Below are 24161 nucleotides of genomic sequence, written 5' to 3'. Positions count from 1 at the left end.
TATTCGATTTTAGTTTTATTCGCTTGAATAGTTTAATTTTAATATGTTTGTAGTTGTTTTTTTAAAATAAATTTAATCCAACCATATTTGTACAACCAATATCATCCCAGTTTGTAAAAGTAAGCAACAACCATTTTTTTTAATCAATTATACAGTAATATCAAAATCGCTGACCCCAAGTATATGCTCTAGCAACTTCGAAATTGGTTAAAAGTGGGACATTTATGCGATCAACAAATTTGTTGTGACTTGTTTGGTATCAGCAATCCTCCGAGCAGTGCATGTTGAATAGTCTGAAACTCAGCTACATTGGGATATTGATGAACTGCCTCTGCAACCGTGTGAATTTTATCATCCTACCCAAATCATTCTCCTCATCGAAAAATGCGCCCAATAGTGCATGGAGTGCTTCTAGCAAAGTATGAACTCTTTGCAATTATTACCCTACCATTCATCGGAAGATTTATTAGTACCGTTATATCTTTTAGCGTTATTATAGTTTGATCTCGTGGAAATCAGAAAGTATAAATCATAGATTTTCATTGTTCAACTTATACATAAAAAATATTAGTACACCTTAAAATTTATTTATGTACATAAATAAATGCAAGATGATTCGAAGGTTTAACGTAAAAAAATGAGATTTTAATAGATTCAAAGTATTCAATCTTTATTAATCTTTGTTGCAATAGAAAATATACGTTGGTCTTATGATCTAAATGATGACAATTTGAATTTCAAGTTAAATTTGAGATATTTGATAAAAAAATTTAAGGATTAAGTGCCTAATAAAACTTAAGGTTGATATCTCTAAATTTTATTAGGTGAGTATTGACATTTATAACTGTCGAACTATTTTATATACTCTCCTTTTGTATCCTAATAGATTTAAAATACAACCGACTTTAAATAACATACTAATCTTAAAATTTATAAATATGAAGTCTTGTTGTAAGAAAATAAAATAAAATTGTAGTACATAGTTCGAAAATGTTTAAAAAAAGGCAATAAATGAATAAATAGATCTATATTATGTATTTTTTAAATTTTAATATCATTATTCTTTTCTTTACAATAATTTTTACCTTTTAAAAATTCTATGTTAAACTTTATTTTAATAAATATCTAATAATTATAAATAATAAAATAATATATTTCAAGAAACTTTAATTTTAAATTTCCTTTTAGAGATATCTATACTATCATAAGAGTGAAACGGTCATAAAGAGATCAAATTATATAATGGGTAAATAGTAAGAGTAAAATTTTTATAATTAAAACTAAATTAACACAATGTATAAATATTTGAAGGTTAAAATTATTAATATACCAATTTTAAAACTACTTTTAACTTTTTCACGTTATAAAACATGAAAAATTAATATCATGCTATTTATTTTCATCAACATTTTCTTTTGGTCAATTTCGTCAACATTAAATATACAAAAAACTTTGTAATATCCCGAATTAAGGCCTAATCGGAATAGTGGTTTCGTGACCACAAATCTGAGATAGAAATAATTATTTTATAATTATTTTGAGGTTTATGATATGATTGTATAATTGTGTGAAAATTTCGTGAAGAAATTTTTGGCATAACGAGTTTAATTTAAAGTTAGGGACTAAATCGAATAAGTTGCAAAACTTGCATTCTAGAAGTTTTTAGTATGAAATTGCTTTGAAATATTAATTAGGATGTCTTAAATGGTAAATTGACCAATTTTAAGTTCATGGACAAAATTAGGACATGGAAGGAATTTTTGGAAAGTTTAGTAGTAAGGGCATTTTGGTCATTTGGATATTAAATAAAAAAAAAATAGGAAAAATAACCCAAAATGATCATCTTCTCCATATTGTTCTGCTGATTTTTGCTCTCCTCCGTAGCTGGGGTTTCTTCAACTTTCAAACTTCATAATCAAGAGAAACGAGATTCAAGTCGTGATCGAGGGAAAAACAAAGTTTACGAGGAATAGGCTCAATTGCTAAAAATTTTGTACCGAGGTAAGTTCATGTGTAAATAAGGTAGCATAATTTTTATTTTTAAGTTATTGATGTTAAATATATGATATGCTGATTTTTATCATGAAATATATGCTTTGTGGTTATTTTCGAATAAAATGCAAATTAAGTGTATTATTTGTTAAATATAAAGTGCTACCGAGTATTGGTTTCGGTATTTTACGGAAGATGGCAAGGAGAAGTGTTCGAGGAAAATCCCGTTTGAACCTTAGGAATAGATTAGGATACAAGTGACATGTCACTAGGATGGTTGAACATCCAAACTCGTTGAGTTGAGTCCGAGTTCACTTATGGATGTGAAATGTCCGAACTCGTTGAGTTGAGTCCGAGTTCACTTATGGGCGGGTTACATGGTAGCTTGGCTACAAATATGGCACTTACGTGCAAATTATCCATGTATCCGAGTTATATTCCGATGTGTTCAACGGGTAAAATTTCTAGTGAAATGGAAGAACACTTAAGATGCAGGTGACGTATTGGTAAGTATTGTGAAATGGACACTTTGGACAGGTATGTACTTAACCTTCGGGTTGAAAATAGATACAACAACGATAAGGTGATAAGATGATTAATGATGTTTAGAAATGTGATATATGTTTTGGTGATCCCATGCTAAGGTTGTTTGGTATAATTGTATTGTTATGTTACTTGTTATTTGCATATGACTTACTAAGCATTTATGCTTACTCCCTCCTTTTCATTCATTGTAGTTTTGAACAAGCCGGCTTAGGAATCGGGACAGGTCGAAGGTTCGATCACACTATCCGAAGGACTCTTTTTGGTAAATGGCTTGTAAAACTTAAGTATGGCATGTATAGCAATACACCTATTTTGTGTAAATAATTTTGTGATATGGCCATGATTTGGTTGAGAAATGCTTAATAATGATAAGTCATGGAAAATGCTAAGTTAGATCATGTTTGATGTCATGGAAGTTTAATATGTTATCTAGATCATAAAAACTCATGAAAAGATGAAATTTGCCATAAACAGAATATTGCAGCAACACTGACATGAGTTTGAAAATTTACTAAAAATCATAGAAATTGAATTTGGTGATGGATTAAATATGACATTGAAGCCTAGTATGTCTAGTTTCATATAAAACAAATGAAACAAGTAAAGGAATTATATGTTATAAGATATTTGAATTTTAGTGAAACAGGGCCAGAGCGATTTCTGGATCTCCTGTTCCAACTTTAGAAATTTACCATAAATTGTAAAAAAATAATTAGGTGGTGTATTTTATATTCTTGGAATCCTTATTGAGTCTAGTTTCGGAATAAATAAACGTCATAGTCATATAAACTTCTCACACAGAGAAATATGGTTCGTAGTAAACAGAGGTCAGTCTAGTTAAGTCCATAACAGGGGTAACTTTAACTAATAAACTGTATTAATTGGCCCAACCAAAAATTCTAGAAAAAATTTAGTAAATATATATATGAGTCTAGATTTAAGGAAAATTTACGGATCTTAATTTCGAGTTTTGTAACTCGAGATATGATTTTTCTTGTAACTGTGACGTAGGTAGCTAGAAAGCTGTGAATGTAGAAATAAATGATTCGAAGTTCTTAATTTGATAAATTATGTTCGGTAACACCTCAAGCTCGACTCCGGCGACGGTCTCGGGCGTGGGGGCGTTACAAAATTTCTTAAAAAGACTACAAAAACTAGTTTTTATAATTAATTTGAAAAATAATTAGTCTGCATATATAAGTGTTTATGGGCCAAGTCGAGTCTATGCAAGATATCTAGATTAATTTTTTAAATCCGAGCCTTGTCCAACCCGAAAAATAGACTTATTTTTTGCCCAAACCTAACCCAATTTAAAAATGTAAACTCAAACTCAACCCGACCCGTCTATATTTGAATTTTTTAAAATTAATTTTTATTTAAAATAAATTTTTAAAAAATATAACACAATAAATGAACTAAAAACATTAAAGTAAATATTTCTATCACATTAAAAATAAATTTAAAAATATTTATATTAAATGTTTTATTATATTAAAAATATAATAAATGCTTTATTTTATTAAATATAATTTTAAAATTTTATATTTCGGTTAAGTTATTTAGTTGGGTAATTTTTTTAGGTTTTGGGTAATTAGTTTAATTGTTATTGTGTTAGTAATTTAATATAAATATAAACATATATAAGTATTGTTTATCATACATAATTAATATAATTATTTTTTTTATAATATAATATATTTGGACCAAGCTAGAATAAAAAAATCTTACCCAAGACTCAGGCCCTCTAGAAAATAGGCCTTAAATTTTACTCAATCCTAGATTTTAAGTATTGTATTTTTGTCCAAACCCTCTCATTTTTTAGGTAGGCTTTTTGACTAGGGCAGATAGCCTAACTCATGAGTAGGTTTATCTGTAGATATGATTAATTAATTTTGTTTAACCTTCATTGTAACAATAATTAGAACAAAAAATAAACAGCGTAAATAAAATAAGTACAAAAAAAAAACAATACAACTAATATTTATTTACACAGTTTAGATACAACGATTTTACATCTTCAAAGACTCGTTCATGATAAATTTTTTATTTAATCACCAAATACTTCAAGAGCGCAGTTTTTTCCCTATTGATTAAAGCTCAAACCTCTTCTCCGAACTATATGCAACCTCGATAAGGAATTAATAATCCCATAACTTACAATACTCAGCTAAGTGTTACATACACCTTAATTAACCAAACAAATACTCAAAAAGAGACAAACAAGCTAATGAAAACATAATGTGCCCGCCCTTTCTGTAAAAATCAAATCTTAAAACTTGATTTTTCAAGGGAGCATGCCGCCTATATATAGGCTCGGACAGCAATAAAATATTCTCTTCTAAAATAATTGATAAGTCTTTAAAAAATTCCGATAATTATTTTTAAAAATAATTCTTTAATTAAAATTTTCATGCTAATTAAATCACCTCAAAAAAATCGAGTGAGAGACTAAAATTTTTAGTCGACCTATATTATATTTTGTCAAATATATGATATTCGAATAGATCAAATTCATATAAAAGATTAAAACCGATGACCAAGTAAAAAACAAATTGATAATTACAGTACATGAAATGAGCAGCAACTTCAACGTAATTGACCTTTTATCCTACAATAAAAGGACTTGTCAAAATAGTCTATAAGAGACTTGGAGGCGATTCACATTTTGATCCAAGTGGTGGGCCGCGGAGTTGTTAAATATTTGCAGGGCGACAACGACGCCCACAAGGACAGGCTTGGACTATTGTTGCTTTAGGCGAGTTAGTCTCAAGGGTGGCTTGCGTGTGGCAAGTACGCATGCCAACCCACTTTCAAACTTCCAACTCTTCTTTTTAATATACTTCTAATTAACTGCTATATACAGATATATTTTTACCATTATAAAATTATTCAACAAATTGGTAGATTTAATTAATAATCATCTCAATTAAAAAAATATTTTAAGACTAATTTTATCTTGAAAACCAACTCCAAAAACATTACTTCATTTAAAACTACTATATATATCATTACTTTCTTTTAAAAATTATTAATTTAGACAGATGAAAAAGCTACTATATAAAATATCCCTGGATTTTAGGTATACTCATTTGTTGTTATTAATTTCCCTTAATTATTCATAAACATTTCAAACTAAAAATTATTATATTAAGTGGAGAGACGTGAGATAATACCAATAAATTATATAATTGAAAATTTTAACTATAAATATAAATATATAAATCCAGAAAATAAAATAAAGCCATAAAAAAACAAAGATATTCCCTCCGTATCGTTGCCAACCTCTTCCGAATAACCAGAAGAAGACTGGTAGCTGAAACATCTTTAACGTTAGCTACAGTATAATTAACTTAATTCAGTTACATCATATATAATCTCTATTCTCACTCTATTTAATTATTATTAAGTAGAAACAAACATAAGAAGAAAAAAAGCAGAGGGTTTGATCATCTCTGTGAAAGAAGGTTTTGTGTATATAGTGTATTGTTTGGAAGGAAGGAAGGAAGGAAAGTGAGGGAAAATAATTAAAGATGGTGGGATACATGAAAAAGGAAGTGGTAGAAGATGTGGTGATAGTTGCAGGATTGATAGGGGTGCAATTCTTTTTCGCGGGGAATTCAGTTTTACTTGGATACCTAATGTCCCTTGGCCTTAAACCTTTCACCATTGTTATTTTCTTCTCCTTTTCAACTTTCCTCGTTGTCTCTCCTTTTGGTGTTCACTTTGAAAGGTAAATTTTTCTTTTGGGTTTATGGAAATTGTATGTTTGAGGTGTATATGCTTAATTTTAGCGCTAAGATTTTCTATCGGTTGGGAGTGAATTTGGTGAAAGTTTTGACTTTAATTTTGCAGGAGCAAATGGCCCAAACAATTGACATTGAAGTTGATAATTCAGCTGGTTTCCATCTCCATTTCAGGGTAAACATGATTACTCATTTTTCATATATTTTCGACATTATTTGGTACAATAAATCAAATATAAATAATTTATTTGTTTAATAGATTACATATACAAGCTTAATATATTCCAAAGAAAGATAAGCTAAGCCTAAAATCTTTATTTAAAAAAAATTAGACAGCAAAGAATATGTTTTGTTTTTCCCCACAATGATATATGATTAATATTTGTTTCAGGGTAAGTCTATTCCAGTTCCTATTTCTAAAAGGGATAAATCTATCCTCACCTGCAATGGCAACAGCCATGCCAAACCTTGCTCCAGCCCTCATCTTTATAATTGCTTGGACTTGCAGGTATTATATTTATTTCCTTTTTTTTTATTTCTTTCACAAAGTAGTTTTATTATTAAAAATTAGATTATCCCACATCAATTAATTATATTAGATGTTATATTTATCTTAGATTCCTTTCGTATCATCAAGGTTCAAATTTTTATATAATATTTTAAAAAGAGAGTTCATGGTTTGAATCCTGTGTTATCTAAATGTTAGATAAGAGTTTTAACAACCACTTCTCCAAATAAATCAAAATAAATCTTTTGAGATCTAATACTATATGTTTGTGTGTGTATATTGATAATCTCTAATACTATATTTTAAGAATTAAAAAATTATGTCAGTATAGCTTTGAATTCACTTCATGCTTCGGGTTTGACTCCTTTCCATTATCCTTTTATCCATTATTATTTAATATATGTTGACTTTCACATTCTTAAGTTGACTTTCACATTTAGTGGATATACCTTTCATATTTGAATGGGGACGATGAACGTATTAGATATTAACTGATGTAAAAAATAAAGGATTGGGTCTTAACCACGAGGTTCTAAGATTTTCACTTATCTTGCGTGATGGGAGCTCCTTAAAATGGTGGATGATTGTTGTTGCAGGTTAGAAAAAGTAGCTTTAAGTTGCTTATACAGTAAAGTGAAGATTGCAGGCACAATCTTATGTGTCTTAGGTGCCCTTACAATGAGCCTTATGCAAAGCACTGTCTCCTCCAAAGATGCAACAGTCATGCCTCCCCTAACTGATGTTGATGCTGATATGATTATCGACAAAGATAAGATCGCCGGCTGCTTGTATCTAGTTGCAGCTGTCTTTGTTCTATCAAGCAATATAATCTTGCAAGTAATGATATATTCATCAAAAAACAAAATACGACGCTGCTCTTTCTTTTTTCTTCTTTGCTAAGATTTTGGTGTTCGTGCAGGCGATAACTTTGGGTGACTTGCCTGCGCCAATGTCACTATGTGCCGTAACGTCATTCATTGGAATGATTATTACTGCAATTTTTCAGTTAGTTGAAGATCATGCTTTGCAATGGGGTTCACCCTTTGTTAGCTTTAAGGACCTCATTATCTTTTCTCTAATGGTATGCTTCAAATTTCTTGAAATATTCATGTTCGACATAGTGATATATTTGTTAATTCAAATTGGGATATGCATAGGCAGGTGCAATGGGCGGGGCATGTGTAAGCTTCAATGGATGGGCAATGAAGAAAAGGGGACCAGTTTTTGTCTCAATGTTCAGCCCCATTGGAACAGTCATTGCAGTGGTTTTCTCTTTTATTACCTTAGGGGAGACAATTTCATTAGGAAGGTAAACATTGAACATACATATCATTATTCAACAATTTGGATGTAAGTTGAACAGTATTGGATAAATATGTGTGTTTAATGCAGTTTTGCAGGAATGTTGCTTATGTTCACTGGTCTCTACGTCGTCTTATGGGCTAAAAGAAAAGAACTTTATTGTGATATTGAAGAGGGGGTGGACGCAGAGAAGCCATTATTAAATTAATATGTTGTTCATATTTACTAGCTGTACAGAATGTAAATTTTTCCTGTACTTCAACTGTTGTAGAAAATTGATATACTAGCAGCCTGTAAACTTGAAATTTCTAATTAATCTTGAATTGTCTCCAGTATTCTTATCAAACATCCATGTTCTATATATTTTTTGATATAAGGATGAAAATGTAATTTGTTAAGTACACTAAAAAAATTAGAAAAATTGTAACATATTTATTTGAATTTATCATTTACACCCAAATTTGAGAACTCTTGGTTAAACGGATAAAATGCACTTTTAATCCCTTCAAAATTAATAATTTAATTTAAAGCATGTAGCCCTTGTTAAATATATATATATATATATATATGTATATTACAATTTTGACTCTTTTAAAATTTAATAATTTAATCTAAGTTATTTAATCCAAAATTATGATTTAAAATTTTAAAATCTTATAATTTTATTTCGGTCTCAATATAAAATTCTGGGCTTTGTTCCTGATGGTGTGGATGATGCTTCATATTTTTCGGTGTGGGTTTTGGATTTTACAGCTTTGGGTTGTTTTTAGGGTAAGTAGTGCGGACTAATTTTCCATAAAAACCAAGATTTGTCCATTTTTCTAAATAAAAATCAACTCATATCAGACTTTAAGATATAAATTGAAAGAAAATTTAACAAAATGTCATGAATTTTCTTTTAAGAAAATGATATAAAAGTTTTTGGCAAATGAATGCATTTTCTAATTTAATTACTTAAAGAAAATACTAAATTGCAAAAAAGGAAAATATAAAATGAAATTCCAACTTCAAACTTAATTTGTTTCAAACAAACTTGACTTAAAACGATACAATATTAATCACATAAACATAAACTGTAGATATTGTCTAAGAAAGTGGCGGTTGACACTGACAATTTGTGATTAAAGAAAAAAGACCTTTGTTGCCAAGTCCTAGTAGAGATTTCAATGAGCTTACTAATCATGTACCCTAATCGAATTCCACATCAACTATTATATAAGGAAATTGTTTAATATCAGAATAATATCTATATATAGATAATATATACACATCTGTCAGTCGGCTGCATTGTAGTGTATGCATGTATATATATATATTGTTATTTATAAACATAAATATCAAATTCACTCATATTTCTCAACCCAATCATCAAATTTAATTAACTTCCAGGATACATATATGAAATATTCAATGATTCTTAATCAGATAAAATAAAGTCAAAAACGATTTAAATGACGTGCTGGACTTGCCATTTCATTACCACAATAATAAGAATAAGAATAAGAACAACTAAATATTATATATATATATATACATATAGTCATGAGTGATCAGTTCATCACCACCAAACCCAATATACCAAAACTCCAAAAGTCTTCCTTATACTCTCTCTCTCTCTGTCTCTCTCCATCGTCTCTGTTTAGTGATTCATTACCAGAAAATCCCAGGAAAGAAATGGAGGGTCTTATCCCTTTGGTTTATCGAAGATTGAAGAAGGCCAAAACTCGTCGACAATACGAGTGTCTTTCCTCCGGCGCATCTAAAAGCTATGACATTAGTGAGTTTAACGTTCAGAGTCCGAGTCAGTATATGAAACCCAATAATACTTCCATGGCTGAGAAGAATATCGGTGGTCAAGGTCACCGCCGGCGTATGTCAACGGGAGATATCTCCGGGATAGATGGAATGGAAACCGGCGAATCTACAACTCCGGCGGTGGCAAAACTCACGAGGTTTAGGAGCCACAGGATGTTTTCATGTGTAACCGGTTGCTAGGTACTATCCATGTCTCTTTATTACATCATAAAACATTATGTATTGTTTTTAATTGGCAACCAAAATGTTCATTACAGGCACTGTATATACTCTTTTTCTCTGCTAATTATAGATTTTTCCTTGTAATAAGTAGAAAATGGTTGCTTTCAAATCTGAGAATTATTAATGCTTTTGCATGATTAATGAATTGATTGTTTACAACTTTAAAATATAGTATTTGATTGGGTTTTCATTTCAATAATAATTTAATGCTTTCAATTTTGGTTTATATCATAATCAAATTCAGATCAATATGATTATTTATAATATTTCTTGATTTTCAAAAAGAAAAAAAAAACAAAATATGAGGCAGTGGATCATGTGATCACATGTAAAAACGACATAAGAATAAACATGTTACAATAAAGGCAAACGCTACAAATACTGGGACAACAGATGAGTTAAACAAAAACAGGCAAATGGGTGTAATATTAGTATATTTTAATCCAATAAAATATTATTTATATTCTGTATTAGGTGATTAAGTCATGCAGAATTGGTCCAGTTCCTAATCCCAATATGATGAATTTAGCAACCAATGACTTTTTCAATGCATATCTATAATTCCTTGGTTTTTAATGTTAGTAAGAAACCATTTATTGATTATTAAACAGAGTAGGTAATATTATATATGATTAAAAATTAATCCTCAATTTTAATATCACTAATTTTTTATAAATTCTTGAAAAGAATGTATTTTAAAAAAAAACATATTTTAACATATAAGGTAGATAAAGCAACAAAAGCTAATTTGTTGAAGAATAAATATATTTCCTTATAGGAAATAACATTTGTAACTTCATTATTTCTTTTCTTTTTTATAATATATAAATTCATTTTACAACAGAACTAGTTTCAGTTTTTAAATATTATAAACTTCAATATAATTTAAAAAAAAAATACAAAAGGCAAAAAGGTGGCTGAAGTCTTCAGTGCCCTAAAAAGAATAGATGGGATATCTTAGTATAAAATATGAATTTGAGGAAGGAAAAAGAAAAAGAACGAAGCTAAAAAACTGCTTAAAGAAAATATGGAAAACTCGTTGATGTTTGCACCGCTAAAATTCAGCAGAACCAGGTGCTCTTGGGAAAGGTATTGCATCTCTTATATTCTCGATTCCAGTGGCGAACTGTACCAGTCTTTCGAAGCCGAGTCCGTAACCCGCATGAGGAACTGGCAAAGGACAATCAAAGAGATTTTACAATGGTAAATGCAATAAGATGGTCATCACATAGAAACCATGATAATAACTTTCCTGCACAACTGCCCCTTGCAATTCACCTCAATGACACACCATAATATAAAAAGTCTAAAGGGTTCAGTTGGTCAACCATCTCTTTTGAGATGACATTGCCATTGCATGTGCCTGAACCTAGATAGCTATGTTACTCGAACTCATCTGAGTGCTAGAAACTGAACTATTCTCAGGCTCAGCAGCTATTGTTAAAGTTTGAGAGAAGTATATCTAACCTGAACCGTATCGACGCAAATCAAGATACCACCAGTAGCTCTCCTTACTAAGCTTCAACTCATCTAAACGATTTTCCAGATAATCAAGCCGTTCTTCTCTTTGGCTTCCACCAATGAGCTCACCAACCTAACCAAATGTAAACAAGAAAAGGAACTGTAATGAACTCGACAACCAAGGAAAAGCATATAACAAGAATAATATTCTTATCTAAGTGCAACAAATATGTTTGTTATAAAAGGAGCATCACAGTGTCTAAACTTATCCAATAAAAAGATTATGTTTGTTATAACAAATCTGCTGGCAACCACAGATGAAAAAATTTTAATATTTACCCGAGGCACCAACATATCCATCGCTGCTACAGTCTTCCCATCATCGTTTTGCCGCATATAGAATGCCTTGATCTCCTGAGAGTATTACATTCAAGAATTCTAGGCATTAAACACCAAAAGCAGATAAAATCCCAACATAGAGAAGAGTGATCAGAGACAATTTGCATGCCTTTGGGTAGTCCCTGATTATAACAGGGCATCCTTTAAATGCTTCTTCAGTTATGTAACGTTCATGCTCACTTTGCAAATCACAGCCCCATTTCACCTGCAAAAGGGAACCAAGAATCAGAAATCTTTTATAGAAATGAGTTTCCATACAATCCCGTGATAGGCCTATCTCTGAGGCATGGCTAACAATCACAAATTTAAGCATGGCACATTCATGAACAGGAAATGGCTACCTTTTCATCTAAGTAGGTTTGAACAGAAAATAAACAAGCAATACCGGAAATTCAAATTTCTTCTTTGCTTTTAGAAGAAGTCCAATTGCATCAGTATAAGTCAGCTGCACAAAGTCTTTCTCAGCCACATCCTGTTAATCACATAAAATTCATCCATATATCAGTAATAACATTGCCAGTAACTGTGTCAAGCTCAAAAGAAGAGGTGATCAAAATCTAGAAGATGAAATAATGTTTAATAACCCCTCCCACTTCAGTTCAGAAGACAATGGAAGGTTAAGATACAAATTGAGCTCGTACATTCAGCCGATCAATGACCCCTTTCTCGATCCAGGTGTTGAAAAATTCCATGTCTTCCTTGCAATTATCAAGCACGTGCCTCACCTTCCAAGGAAAAGAGCATATGTTACAGCAAATTCACTTGGAAAGATACAACTAAAGAATTTCAATGGATCTGCCTACAAGCTTCTTACTCTAGCATTAGCAATAAAGATGAATTTATAATAGATGTGAAGAGTAACATACTACATACTGGAGATATGCAGTAGCACAGGCCATGTCATCATCCAGATCAGCAAAAGCCAGCTCTGGTTCAATCATCTATATAAAAGAGGGAATAAGTTCTTGAAGACAAGGTTTAGGTAAGGTCAGAATAAATGCATAAAAGTAGGAAGGACATGGATGTGAAGTTGAATAGAAAGTTAATAATTTAAAATACTAAACCGAGAATGCTTACCCAAAATTCAGCCAAGTGCCGGGATGTGTTCGAATTTTCCGCTCGAAAGGTGGGTCCAAATGTATATACCTGACAAAGTATAAGCATGCATTATTTCTTGATTGATTACCTTTGCATTTTGGATTACTATGAGTACAAAAGGAGGCATACATCTGAAAGAGCAGTAGCATATGTTTCAGCATTAAGTTGGCCTGAAACTGTCAAGAATGCAGGTTTGCCAAAAAAATCCTGACACAAAAAAATAGGACACAAAGAATTACTTTAGTGGAATCCAAAAACATACTTATTCCTGAGAGTTGCAAACTACGTCCACTATGATTTCAGACATGTAGAGATAGACAATAATAAAATTTGCAGCAGAAAAGTTTACAAGTAGTTTCCAGATAATTGCACAGATGATGCATGGAGCAAACTTATAAAACCACATATAGTTGGCTGCCTCTCTGTAGTTGAAGAACCTTGAAATGCAAAGAGAGCGCTTTTATTTTATAAAAATTCAAACATTTTAAATAGGGATGCAACTCTATATAGTAGTACTGGAAGCAGGTGAGTTAGACTAACTCACCTGTGACCAATCAATTAACCCATTCTTTGTATTTGGAATGGCATCCACAGGCGAATCAGCAGCTTCTCTGGAGCTTGGAATCTATTAATTACAAAAAACTTTATAAGTCAAAATGCTAAATGAAATGTTGTAACATAATTGTATCATAATTGCTTATCAGTTCTTACTGAAACCATTTCATGCACAGTGGGATCATACATTTAAATCAACAAGCACATATATTGTCCAAACCATTCCAAGGATGGAATAAGGATGCTAGAAATTGATTAAAAACACAATAATTCCCTTAAGTCTAGAGGCTTCACCTTTGCGGGTGGACAATACACAAAGTTGTTTAAAATATAATCTTAGATTAACTTTTAACTAAAACCCTAAAATACAGTATAGCTATTAGAAAAAAATTAAAAAAATAAATTCTTGATGGATATTGCTCATACCAAAGTAGTAACGCAGAACTGTTCACCAGCTCCTTCACAATCTGAAGCTGTGATGATAGGACTTGAGATCCATACAAAACCATTTTCTTGAAAAAATTTATGAGTTGCATAAGCCAAAGCATTCCTCACTCGTGCAATCTAAAGAGAAGTTGTACCATTAAAAGAGAACACTTATATAGATAAACAAACAAGCAAATAAAATCACGATGGTCTGCTTTGAAAGGCAAAACATTCAAAAAATAAAATAAAAAAGGACTGAAAAAGAACCATGCTGGGCAAATAGCAAGTAAAAGTTACAACTAATATAATAGATAATGTCTTGCACAGATTATGGTAACAGTAAAATTAAATAAATATAATAGCAACTAGTGGTGATCGTGAACAAGCAACAGAACCGTACCGCACCAAACGTGTTTGTTCGAGGACGAAGATGAGCTTTAGTTCTCAAAAATTCTCGGCTGACCCTTTTCTTTTGAATGGGATAGGAAGGATCACTCTTTCCAACCTGTCAAAGAGAAAAAGAGTCCATATAATTAGTATAAACATTCAACTAGAAGTTTAAAATCCTTTAATTTAGTGAAGAACTTTCCTTTAATGGCCCAACAAAGGAACATGCAGTAACATTCATGTATTGTAACACAGTGATTGTCCATTTTCCAAAGCATTGTCATGAAAAAAGAACAGCAACAAAAAGTTGTAAACCGATTTAGGATCACAACATAGCAATGCATAAAGCAGTATGATAGGTTTTAAAATTATAACCTTAGCAACCGTCTTATCTATTCTTAACTTAAGTCCAAAAGGAAAAATGAATTTCCTATTCTGTAATCAACTTCGACTGTTAACAGGTGCAGACCACTTGAGTCAATTCTCAAGGCAAAATGGATGAATAACCTCCTACATTTGACAATAATAAACGTCAACAAGACAAAAAGGGGGGGGGGGGGGGATCTAACATACCACGACTACTTTTTCAACCTTCAGTTCCACTTTCTGCTTTGATCCTTGGCTAGCCACCAAAGTCCCTTGCACCCATATAGATGCACCCGTAGCAATCAAGCCAGATTCCACCTACAAGCTTGAAACATATAAATGATTTGCAACAATAAAAAAAAAAAATTAAAATAAGCAAATTCCAGGAACAAATATAAATTGAAATTTGCTAATGTTCCACTTTCACAAAACAAATGAAACAAGAGTTTTCATATATTCAATTTCATGGTTAAGAAAGGTTAAACATATATCTTTTTTACGCCAGGGGGTACCTGATCATAACCTTCAGCATCCGAATTCATAACACATTGCATGTTTGAAAGCGAAGAACCATCATTTACCTAAAAATATAACATCAACAAAATACATTAACTGAAATTTAAAAAAAAAAAAAATAGAGCAAAGGGAAAATGTTTATTATTTACCTCTAGGAATGTAACGCTGCTTTGAACCCGGAGAGTCCGAACCCACCCCATAACCACCACAGTCTGTCCGACCCGATTCAAACCTTCATCAGGCCCTCCTTTTATGTCAGCAATTTTCAACTTTTTCCTGAACTCGCCAACTGTATTCCCCATTTCGCCAACTTTCTTTTCTGGGAATTCCCTTTTTTTCATCTCCCCGGACTGCAGCGCGGCGGAAATAACGGAGCAGAAGCATCGTTTCCGAGGAATGGCTGAGTGGAACGGGACCGGCCGGCGAGGAAGCGGCGGGAAAAGGCGAGGGCTTTTTGGGTTTTTGGAATAGAACGAAAGGAAACGAAGAGTAGAGTAGGGCTTGAATCGGAGAGGAGTGGCGGGTGTTAAAGCAGCAGCAGCAGTAGCCGCCATTTTTGCGCCACTCTTTGCTTGGATTGGGCTCTTTTTTTGATTTGCAGCTGTGATTTCGACCTCTGATGCATAAATTTCCAATTTTTATATTATCTTTTCTTATCATAAAACAGATGATGTTGTTAGTGAAACAAACCCAACCCAACCCATTGCCATATTATGGTCCAAAACACTTCAGTATTGGGTTTTCAAGTGGCCACTCTTTTATTGCTCCCACTGTTCTGATCTTTGGATCAAACGTGGAAGTCATTGATATTATTATCAAATAAAGCCTCCAGTATCACTCACAAGTTGAAGCTATTTTCAAGACAATGCTTGATTTGTTTAGTTTTAATAGCTTTTCCTCATGAATTTATCCATTTTTTTTCGTTAATCTAAATATAAAATTGACTCAAATTAACGATGGAGATATAAAACCGACCAATCCAATAAATTGGTCGATTCAAGTGATATTAACTAATAATAAGAAGAAGAAAAAGAAAAAAAATTAAGCAATTTTAATTAATAAAAACCAAAAATTGGGAATCGAGTAGGAGCAGTTCCCGATTCCAATAATAAAGAGAGAGATTTGATTCGTTCCTCGTTTTCATAATCATTTCCCTTCGTTTTAGAGATTAAGCGATTCCTCGATTAAATCCCATTGCTCCGAAATGAGCACGGGCGACCTTCTTAACATCGATCCTTTAGAGCTCAAGTTTCCTTGTAAGTTTATATTCCTTTTTTGGGTTCCTTTCCCTTTTTTCGCCTACCTTCAATTTCTGTTTTTCTTGGTTTTTAATTTTGATTTCATTGTTGTTGTTTCGGTATTTGATTAGTTGAGCTGAGGAAACAGATCTCATGTTCTCTTCAATTGTCGAATAAAACTGATAACCATGTAGCTTTCAAGGTATATCCTTCATCAATGTTGAATTTCCCTCATTTATGTTTTAATGATCTGTTTGGTAGCCGAGAAAAAAAAAGATTCAGGAATGGAAAAATAACAACGATTTTGAAACCTGAAAAAGAAATCAATGCTTCATTTAGGATTTTGTTTTCAGGTGAAAACAACAAATCCAAAAAAGTACTGTGTTCGTCCCAATACGGGGATCGTCTTGCCTCGATCAACATGCGAAGTTATAGGTACAAAATACAATGAATCAATTACATTTTTCCAAATTTTATCATTATTATCTTCGATCAAACTTCAAAAGAATCAATGGTTTTTGTGGATTTAGTTACCATGCAAGCACAAAAGGAGGCCCCTGCTGATATGCAATGCAAGGACAAATTCCTCCTTCAAAGTGTAAAAGCCCCTGATGGTGTAACCGCAAAGGATATAACTGCAGAAATGGTATAGTATAATTCCGGCTCTTCATTTTGCTTTAAAGTATTCGTTTTCGACACATATTTGGATATAAGTGTGGGCATATTCATATCAGATACATACCCATTTCCAACTTTTGACTTGAGTCTGAGTAATGTAGTTATTTAATGCTTTTGAGGACTGGGATGTATAGTGTTGATTGATTATTGGAAATCTTCATTTTTCTAGTTCAACAGAGAAGCTGGGAATGTGATTGAGGAATGCAAGTTGAGAGTGGTTTATGTTTTTTCGCATCAACAAAATTCACCTTCACAGGAAGGGTCTGAATTAGTGCCTAGAGGCTCTATTTCAGACAATTCTGAGTTTGTTATGGTACGAGGCCGAGATCCTGCTGCATATATTTACATTATCGCTTTTATTTGTTGTTTGCACTCTGTTTTCTAGAATGCTAATAGTTTGCATTTCGTTGGTGAATGCAGGCTGCAAGAACATTTACGGATCAGCTTGATACTCAAGACAAATCTCCTGAGGTAAAATTTGAATTCTGGCATTCCAGATCTATGTTGCTTCGACTCTTCATTTTTTTTTATGAAGTAGTCGTGTCCAACACCAATACCCAAGGCATGACAGAACACTGGTATGAAAATATAATCCTCTACCAGCCTCCAAATACATGAAAGAACTTCAAAAAATTGAACATATTTGCGTTGAAAACATACCCGTATCCGGAACTTATGCCTGAGTTAGAGTAACATAGTTCTGGATATAGTAAGGTCCATATTTTTCTAGTCAGATATTTGCATTCCTTTCAATGCTTCTGGATTGGGGCCTGAAACTCTTTCATTCTATATGATGTCGATATATTGAAGGTCTAATAATCCTCAATAATACTTTCTATAATTGCAGGCAAAAGCTCTTATAACAAAGCTGACTGATGAAAAAAATAAAGCAATTCAACAAAATAACAAGCTTCGCCAAGAGCTGGTGAGTGGAATTTGGTCTTTTCTGTGTTCCCCTGCACATATCGTCTCTGATGATTGCTTATAGTTACTGCAAATTTCGAGTTGACATCAATCTTTCTTTTTACAATGAATCCATATTTTGGTCATAATCTTGTATGAATATGTTTTCCTTCTACATCTCAGACTTGCACATGATCCCTAGTCATCTTTCCTTTAAAACCGCTGCATCTTGTCGATAGTTGCTTACGACCTGCAGTTAAAAGTTTCCATCCCTGATAGAATTGTGCCTTCTTACTTGTCTCTTATTGGTTTATTATGTTCTCTTGATCTATTGAGCCATGGAAACTTCTCACATATAAAAAATTTGAATGTTTAGGAACTGTTGAAGCGCGAAAGCAGCAAAAGTGGGGGCAATCTGTCTTTCATGTTTGTCGCCTTGATCGGCTTGATTGGGTTAATTCTGGGATATATCATGAAGAGGTCGTAAACTGCTACCGATCTAGTCAAGCTTATATGCATAATTTTTCTCCACTTTCCTTCAATGGAGAAGTAAACTGCAGGAAAAGGGTTAAGGTCATATGGCTCTGCACTGCAGTTGGTGGCTGGCCTGCATTGCATTGCCATTAACTTTGTTGCTTTCTTTCTGTAACTTGGAAAGAGTTAATTTAGGAATAAATACGTACTATAGGGTCATGAGCAATTTAGTTCCGTTAAAAATAAACGGAAACGGGGCAATTTAATCTCTGTATTATTCTAAAGTGAATAAATAAAGATAAAAGATGGTATTAACCATTTCTGTTAATAAAATATTAAGTTAAGAACAATTTGGTCTTTTTCAAAGTAGATATTTGGATTTACAAATGTGGCTGCAGCAAATATTGTGTTTTTTGGCTCAGCTTTTGCAGAGGAAAACCTTCTTCAGATTTGTTTTGGCGCGTTTCACATATATCAGGATAACTATTTAAAACTGAACAAACTACAGCTTCGAAAATTTTAAAATTAAAAATAAAAATTATTCAATATTCAAAAGATTTTTAAAATCAAAATATTTTCATTTTCGAAAATAATTCTCATTTTGAAATTTGAAAAACACATTGGATAAATAAAAATAAATATTTGTTTGTTATCTAGTTTTTTTAAGTGAAATATGATAAATAAACTAAAAGTTTATACATTACCAAATTTAATATTAAAAATTACTTTTGTGTTTATAGATCCTTGCGAATGCCAATTCATTTAAAGTTAAAAATCTTTATTTTTATTATTATCAATTTTATAATGTATTTTAGTGAAAAATGAAAATAATTTTTTAAATTTAAATTTAAATTGTCAATTTTAATCAATATTTAAGAAAGTTTTGGATTTTTTAACTTTTTCTATTAATTTTGAATGTTCATATATATTTTAAAATTTCATGAATATTATATTTTGAAATTTTTGAAAAAATATGATTTTTAAATCTTTGTGAGTATTATATAATTTTTTTATATTTGTTTTTGAGTTTACCTGTATCCATGCTTTTCATGACTATTAACATTGTTTTTCATCATCGTTGTTTACTCAATTTTGAGAATTGCAAGAAAATAATTTAATCAAGTATCTTTACTTTTGAATAATAAATAAACTAAATCGCTCCATTTATTTTAAAAAGAACTAAATCGCTTCTATCTGGACTGGCCCGAGCCCAGTCCAGCCTAAACTGGAGTTCAAACAAATCGCAATCAAGATCCCAAAAAATAAAATAAATAAATAAATCAGAAGACAAAATCATCAACTGCTTTAAAAGGCTGAATCATACAAAATTTATGTACATTTTTGCGGGCAAACTAATCATAAATTTAAAACCAAAGCTCTTTTGCCATAAATATTGTATTTGGGAGGAATATGCCAATAAGAGGCTATTTACCTCTCAACACTGTTAGAAAATGAAGTCACTGAGCTGTACATGTTTCCCTTTCCCTGTATTTCTGCCAATTATATATGCTCGGTCCTCGATATCAGCATTTAAGCAGTCCATCCTATGCCTGCGGCATCATCGACAAGTCAGTAAGTTCTTTACACATTGAGAGACACAAAACGATGTCAATTATGTTACCACACATACCAAGCAAAGTGATCTTCACAACAAATGGAACCCCAAATCATTGAAAGTCCAGCCCCTTTCCTGCAGTCAGCAACAATGTACGGCGCATTTAATTGTTACAGATTCAAATTAAAAGTTAAAAAAACGATTGAAGTTGTAATGATAATATACCAAGTTGCCGTATACATATCATAGAATTTGTCAAATGCTTTATCGAAGCAGTAGTGGCAAATCAAAAGATCATTAATGTCAGTCACCTCGCATGTTGACTTGCAGCATTTCACCTATTTTGATAAATGTTTAGACGTTAGTTTCATGCCATGAGGTCTAAGTGATACGGTATCTAAAGTGCAGAGAACGGAAAAGAAAATTCTCACCAGTCGCTTGAGTTTATGTGAGTAGTACTGTTTATGGGATGGATGGGTATGGATATGTTCATTCAAATGACCTTCACTGTATATCAAAATATCCAAGAGGAAAGATCATAAGTTGCCCTTTTTGTTTTACAATACATGCCGAAAACATGTCATAATTGAATGTGAAAACAAAAAGATACAGGTTATACAGCTTACTTGTCACAGACAACAGTGCTGCAATCAAGGCATGTTGCTAGGCCAATTGAGCCACGGCATGCATTACAGCTTGCATGAGATAAGTTTTCACCTATGCGATGGCATCTGCAGAAAGAAAGAAGCAAAGAGAATAACTAAGCTCTCCAAGAAACGAGTTATTGTGACCTCTAACAGAGCAAGGGTCTTTTTGTGTGTGTGTGTGTGTGTCATGCAGTAACATATAGCAAGAAATCAATCGCAATCTAGTCAAAGAAACTAAGAAATGGTGCAACTCATTTAGTAAAATAAAGATTGAAACTCAACAATCCCAGATTAACATACAGGCTTAAAATCTACAAGGCTACTTGTGAAAACAGAGGATGAGCATGAACCCTACCGCAAAAACTAAACAAATAAATAAAGGGAAAAAGGAAGTCTTTGCCAAATCCTCCATGCAGGAGTCTAGCTGTTATACCCAAGTTTGCCTTAATTTCAAGAAAATAAGAAAACAATATGGAATAATCACATGCATAGTAATTAACTTTTAAAGGTTTTTCTTTTTCGAAAATAATTTAGGATAAATACATGAAATTGAGTTATAAAAACCTTCTGTACAGTTCAAGAAGATCTCTGGCTATGGGCTTGCTGTGCTTCGACACTGCCTACAAATGGAGAAACGTTTATCAAGGAAAAATGTGTTTTCACAGTCCATAATTGTAAAGGCCTAAAGTGCTTCCTTTAGCAGAAAATAAGTAATGATAAAACCTGCTCGGGTGTGGTGACCAAGCAATCGTCAGCAAGGTGTCCAGGCCTCTTGCATTTCCAACTAAAACCAGAATCATTCATATTAGACTCAAAGGTAATCGTAACTAAATACTGGAAACTATTCTCTTCTTTCTTTATTTTGATGAAGTGCTGGAAACTATTTTCAAAACACATGGAACCTATGGTGCTATGCTATCTCAATTTACAAATGTTATTTGGGAATACAATGCTTTAGAAGAAACTTTACCATTTGTAACTACAAAGACTAGATCCCCTTTGGGACCAGCGATGGTTGTTGTAATCCCAAGTGTCCTCCGCAAGCTCAGGCAAATGAGAAATAGATGTAAGATCAGATGACGACTGAGATGGATTCCGATTGCTCATAGATTTCTGGACAAGCAACAAATAATACTGGCTTAATATAATGAAAACAGTAAGACCAGAGGCATTCTTTTTTTACTGTGAACAAAGTCAGCGAGAATAAGAACCTCAGTTATTTGAAGGCTTTGCAGAAGAGCAGATTTGCACTCCATGCTGCAAATGTCATCATCAGTCTACAACCGCAGGCAAGCATCATATACAAAGTTAGAGAGATTAATAGAAACAACTAAGGAAATGATGCGGTGAATTTTGAATTACAGTGTTCATTTATCCCACCTTATCACATATATATTCTCCATATCTACCACAAACTACACATACAGGTTCACCCGGAAGAGGAAATCGTTGCTCACTTCTGCTCTTAACCTGATCTACTTCATTTGCATCACCTACAATAAACATAGTAAAAAAACGAGTGTAAAGGCCACATCTGCAACAAATATAATTTAAAGCTTCGCCGATCATAAGCAATCAATAACAGAAAAATGATCCGGATGGTCTTTAAAATATTCTAAGCAAAAGATTGATGATAATTGAAGAAGATACTAAAACAAACCAGAATCTGGAGGATCCTGAGTTTCTTTATCGTTGGAAGAAGCACTTCCATCACCTGAATTTTTAGGAACATAATATTCAGTAATTGCACACACATTCAATGGAAAATAGAGTTGCAAGTCATCAAAGTTTATAAACTGAATGATGAATATCAATTCTTTATTGACCGAACTGACAATTTGTTCAATGTTAATTATAATGGAATCAATTAATATTGACTTTTGCTATCAAAAGAAACATGAATTTAACTTACTTTCATAGTCTACCAAATTTACACTCGAATTCGAAGCTTGCTGCAACAAAACAGAAAAAAAAAATTAAGAACTAAAAGGAGACAATTAAAATTCATGTAAAAAAAAAAATCAATGGCCAAATTACCAAAATATCAGCACTCAGTTCGTCGTAACCCTGAGATAAACTAACTTCTCTCCTGCTCAATCAAAAACCGGATATTGAACAAAAATTGTAAAGCAATTTCGCAATATATGAAAATCAATACACTTTAAAAGTGTGAAAACACATTAAAAGAACAGAAAAATCGCCTTCTTTTTAGAATGTAATCATGATGAGACATAGGTCCATCATTGTCTTCAATTTCACGGCTACGATGAGGCAGCTGTGACAATGGCTCACGCTCTCTCGAGCGTTTCCTGCACGCGCTTTTATCGTCGACTTGAGATTTTTCTTCGACCAGAGGAGGAGCATTGCCGGTGGCGATATTATAAGCTGTGAATTGGAGGAAGGGAAAGATTTAAATTTTAAAAACGTGTTTGGTAAGTAAGAAAATGGAGAAAAAAAGAAGAAAAGAAAAATTAACCTTTTAGGTTTTGGAGAGCAGATGAGAGACTTAAATCTTTCTTGTAAGAGAGGGAAGGATTCTTGTAGAAATTCGATCTCGTTCCCATTTTCCCCTTTTTTCCGCCAAGGTTTTTGATTCTTAGAGAGAGAGAGCGCTTAAACAATAGGCATGGCGGCAGCCCAGGACAGAGATACCAAACAAAGTCGTTTGATTATCACAAAAACGGCTGGAATTCCCGCGTTTTGACGATTTACAGAATGAGATCAACGCTGGACCTTGTTATTAACGGTGGGAGTGAACCTACTCTTTGGGTCCAAATTGCTTAATGCACACTTCAATTTTAACTTTTAAAATTGTGTTTGTAAGAGGAAATTTTTTTTTAAAGGGTTAGTATTTTAAAATTCATCCATTCAAATACTAAAATTTGTAATTGTTTCGTTTGGATAAATATAAAATAATTGACCATATTGGCCATTAAAATAATTGACGGACCAATCAAATAGTGACACACGGTAATTTCTGGTTTAATATAATATTTTTCTCATAATTTAAAAATCTTAAAAATTTATACAAAATCAAGAAAAATATAAATAAAAATATATATATCAAACATTAAAATATGAAATTTATATAAACTTATAAAACTTATAAAAATATAAAAATTCTAATAAATTATAAAATTAATCAAACTTATTTAAAATATTTAAATCTAAAATACGATTAGAACTCTTAAATATTAATAAAATATTATGAAAAGTATTCAAAATATTAGAATTATATGAATTGATATAAATTATAAAAAAAATATGAAAATTTGGATTGGATCGATTAACCTAAAATCAGTTATGGTACTGATACGGGGAAAGTCGTTG

General features: G+C 32.1%; 5 protein-coding genes and 1 long non-coding RNA gene across 7 annotated transcripts; 4 read left to right on the top strand and 2 right to left on the bottom strand.

The window, feature by feature from the left end:
- Positions 1-1846: 1846 nt before the first annotated feature.
- Positions 1847-2878, top strand: LOC128280554 (uncharacterized). Its single transcript, XR_008270648.1, has 2 exons — positions 1847-2001; positions 2730-2878. It is a non-coding gene; the product is annotated as an uncharacterized LOC128280554 (long non-coding RNA).
- A 2925-nt stretch (positions 2879-5803) lies between these two features.
- Positions 5804-8437, top strand: LOC108454875 (WAT1-related protein At5g47470-like). Its single transcript, XM_017753478.2, has 7 exons — positions 5804-6268; positions 6391-6456; positions 6673-6789; positions 7386-7626; positions 7709-7870; positions 7947-8098; positions 8182-8437. The coding sequence occupies exons 1-7, from the start codon at positions 6069-6071 to the stop codon at positions 8297-8299; spliced, it is 1056 nt and encodes a 351-aa protein (XP_017608967.1). The 5' UTR covers positions 5804-6068; the 3' UTR covers positions 8300-8437.
- Positions 8438-9619: 1182 nt separating this feature from the next.
- Positions 9620-10295, top strand: LOC108456143 (uncharacterized). Its single transcript, XM_017754740.2, has one exon. The coding sequence runs from the start codon at positions 9634-9636 to the stop codon at positions 10084-10086; it is 453 nt and encodes a 150-aa protein (XP_017610229.2). The 5' UTR covers positions 9620-9633; the 3' UTR covers positions 10087-10295.
- A 580-nt stretch (positions 10296-10875) lies between these two features.
- LOC108454346 (asparagine--tRNA ligase, chloroplastic/mitochondrial) lies at positions 10876-16060 on the bottom strand. 2 transcript variants are annotated; one of them, XM_053019018.1, is made up of 16 exons: positions 15486-16060; positions 15333-15401; positions 15028-15138; positions 14468-14572; positions 14068-14205; positions 13631-13711; positions 13216-13293; positions 13066-13134; positions 12855-12929; positions 12630-12713; positions 12374-12460; positions 12098-12193; positions 11929-12003; positions 11596-11722; positions 11181-11298; positions 10876-11062 (listed from the first exon to the last, which is right to left on the bottom strand). In XM_053019018.1, exons 1-15 carry the CDS (start codon positions 15888-15890, stop codon positions 11183-11185), a joined length of 1716 nt encoding a protein of 571 aa, XP_052874978.1. In that variant the 5' UTR covers positions 15891-16060; the 3' UTR covers positions 10876-11062; positions 11181-11182. The 2 variants fall into 2 exon arrangements, with proteins under 2 accessions (XP_052874978.1, XP_017608267.2); XM_017752778.2 differs by having other exon boundaries at positions 10876-11298.
- Positions 16061-16193: 133 nt separating this feature from the next.
- LOC108455758 (vesicle-associated protein 1-2-like) lies at positions 16194-18979 on the top strand. Its single transcript, XM_017754305.2, has 8 exons — positions 16194-16592; positions 16706-16776; positions 16928-17009; positions 17105-17220; positions 17422-17565; positions 17673-17723; positions 18100-18177; positions 18532-18979. The coding sequence occupies exons 1-8, from the start codon at positions 16541-16543 to the stop codon at positions 18640-18642; spliced, it is 705 nt and encodes a 234-aa protein (XP_017609794.1). The 5' UTR covers positions 16194-16540; the 3' UTR covers positions 18643-18979.
- Positions 18980-19756: 777 nt separating this feature from the next.
- On the bottom strand, positions 19757-23625 carry LOC108455869 (uncharacterized). Its single transcript, XM_017754437.2, has 15 exons — positions 23308-23625; positions 23033-23216; positions 22869-22920; positions 22744-22783; positions 22492-22545; positions 22212-22324; positions 22043-22108; positions 21802-21944; positions 21555-21615; positions 21396-21451; positions 20811-20915; positions 20616-20691; positions 20410-20522; positions 20260-20319; positions 19757-20179 (listed from the first exon to the last, which is right to left on the bottom strand). The coding sequence occupies exons 1-15, from the start codon at positions 23393-23395 to the stop codon at positions 20074-20076; spliced, it is 1317 nt and encodes a 438-aa protein (XP_017609926.1). The 5' UTR covers positions 23396-23625; the 3' UTR covers positions 19757-20073.
- Between the last annotated feature and the right edge of the window lie 536 nt (positions 23626-24161).

This window comes from Gossypium arboreum, chromosome 9, assembly GCF_025698485.1.
Source record: "Gossypium arboreum isolate Shixiya-1 chromosome 9, ASM2569848v2, whole genome shotgun sequence".
NCBI classification, from domain to species: Eukaryota; Viridiplantae; Streptophyta; class Magnoliopsida; order Malvales; family Malvaceae; genus Gossypium; species Gossypium arboreum.
The sequence above is the reverse complement of the archived record's forward strand: the minus strand, read 5'-3'. Positions and strand labels throughout refer to the sequence as shown.

What these genes read in the sequence shown, in the direction of transcription:
- LOC108455869 (XM_017754437.2), bottom strand. Translation starts at nt 23,395, where the DNA reads ATGGGAACGAGATCGAATTTCTACAAGAATCCTTCCCTCTCTTACAAG. An exon ending in CTTCTTGAACTGTACAGAAG is followed by an intron (nt 20,916 to 21,395) that starts GTTTTTATAACT and finishes TTCTTTCTGCAG; the next exon opens with ATGCCATCGCATAGGTGAAA. An exon ending in AGCACTGTTGTCTGTGACAA is followed by an intron (nt 20,692 to 20,810) that starts GTAAGCTGTATA and finishes TTTGATATACAG; the next exon opens with TGAAGGTCATTTGAATGAAC.
- LOC108454346 (XM_017752778.2), bottom strand. Translation starts at nt 15,890, where the DNA reads ATGGCGGCTACTGCTGCTGCTGCTTTAACACCCGCCACTCCTCTCCGA. An exon ending in GGGTCATTGATCGGCTGAAT is followed by an intron (nt 12,461 to 12,629) that starts GTACGAGCTCAA and finishes TGTGATTAACAG; the next exon opens with GATGTGGCTGAGAAAGACTT. An exon ending in AGAAGAAATTTGAATTTCCG is followed by an intron (nt 12,194 to 12,373) that starts GTATTGCTTGTT and finishes TCCCTTTTGCAG; the next exon opens with GTGAAATGGGGCTGTGATTT.
- LOC108455758 (XM_017754305.2), top strand. Translation starts at nt 16,541, where the DNA reads ATGAGCACGGGCGACCTTCTTAACATCGATCCTTTAGAGCTCAAGTTT. An exon ending in CTCAAGACAAATCTCCTGAG is followed by an intron (nt 17,724 to 18,099) that starts GTAAAATTTGAA and finishes CTATAATTGCAG; the next exon opens with GCAAAAGCTCTTATAACAAA. An exon ending in ACAAGCTTCGCCAAGAGCTG is followed by an intron (nt 18,178 to 18,531) that starts GTGAGTGGAATT and finishes TTGAATGTTTAG; the next exon opens with GAACTGTTGAAGCGCGAAAG.
- LOC108454875 (XM_017753478.2), top strand. Translation starts at nt 6,069, where the DNA reads ATGGTGGGATACATGAAAAAGGAAGTGGTAGAAGATGTGGTGATAGTT. An exon ending in ATAATTGCTTGGACTTGCAG is followed by an intron (nt 6,790 to 7,385) that starts GTATTATATTTA and finishes TTGTTGTTGCAG; the next exon opens with GTTAGAAAAAGTAGCTTTAA. An exon ending in GAGACAATTTCATTAGGAAG is followed by an intron (nt 8,099 to 8,181) that starts GTAAACATTGAA and finishes TGTTTAATGCAG; the next exon opens with TTTTGCAGGAATGTTGCTTA.
- LOC108456143 (XM_017754740.2), top strand. Translation starts at nt 9,634, where the DNA reads ATGAGTGATCAGTTCATCACCACCAAACCCAATATACCAAAACTCCAA.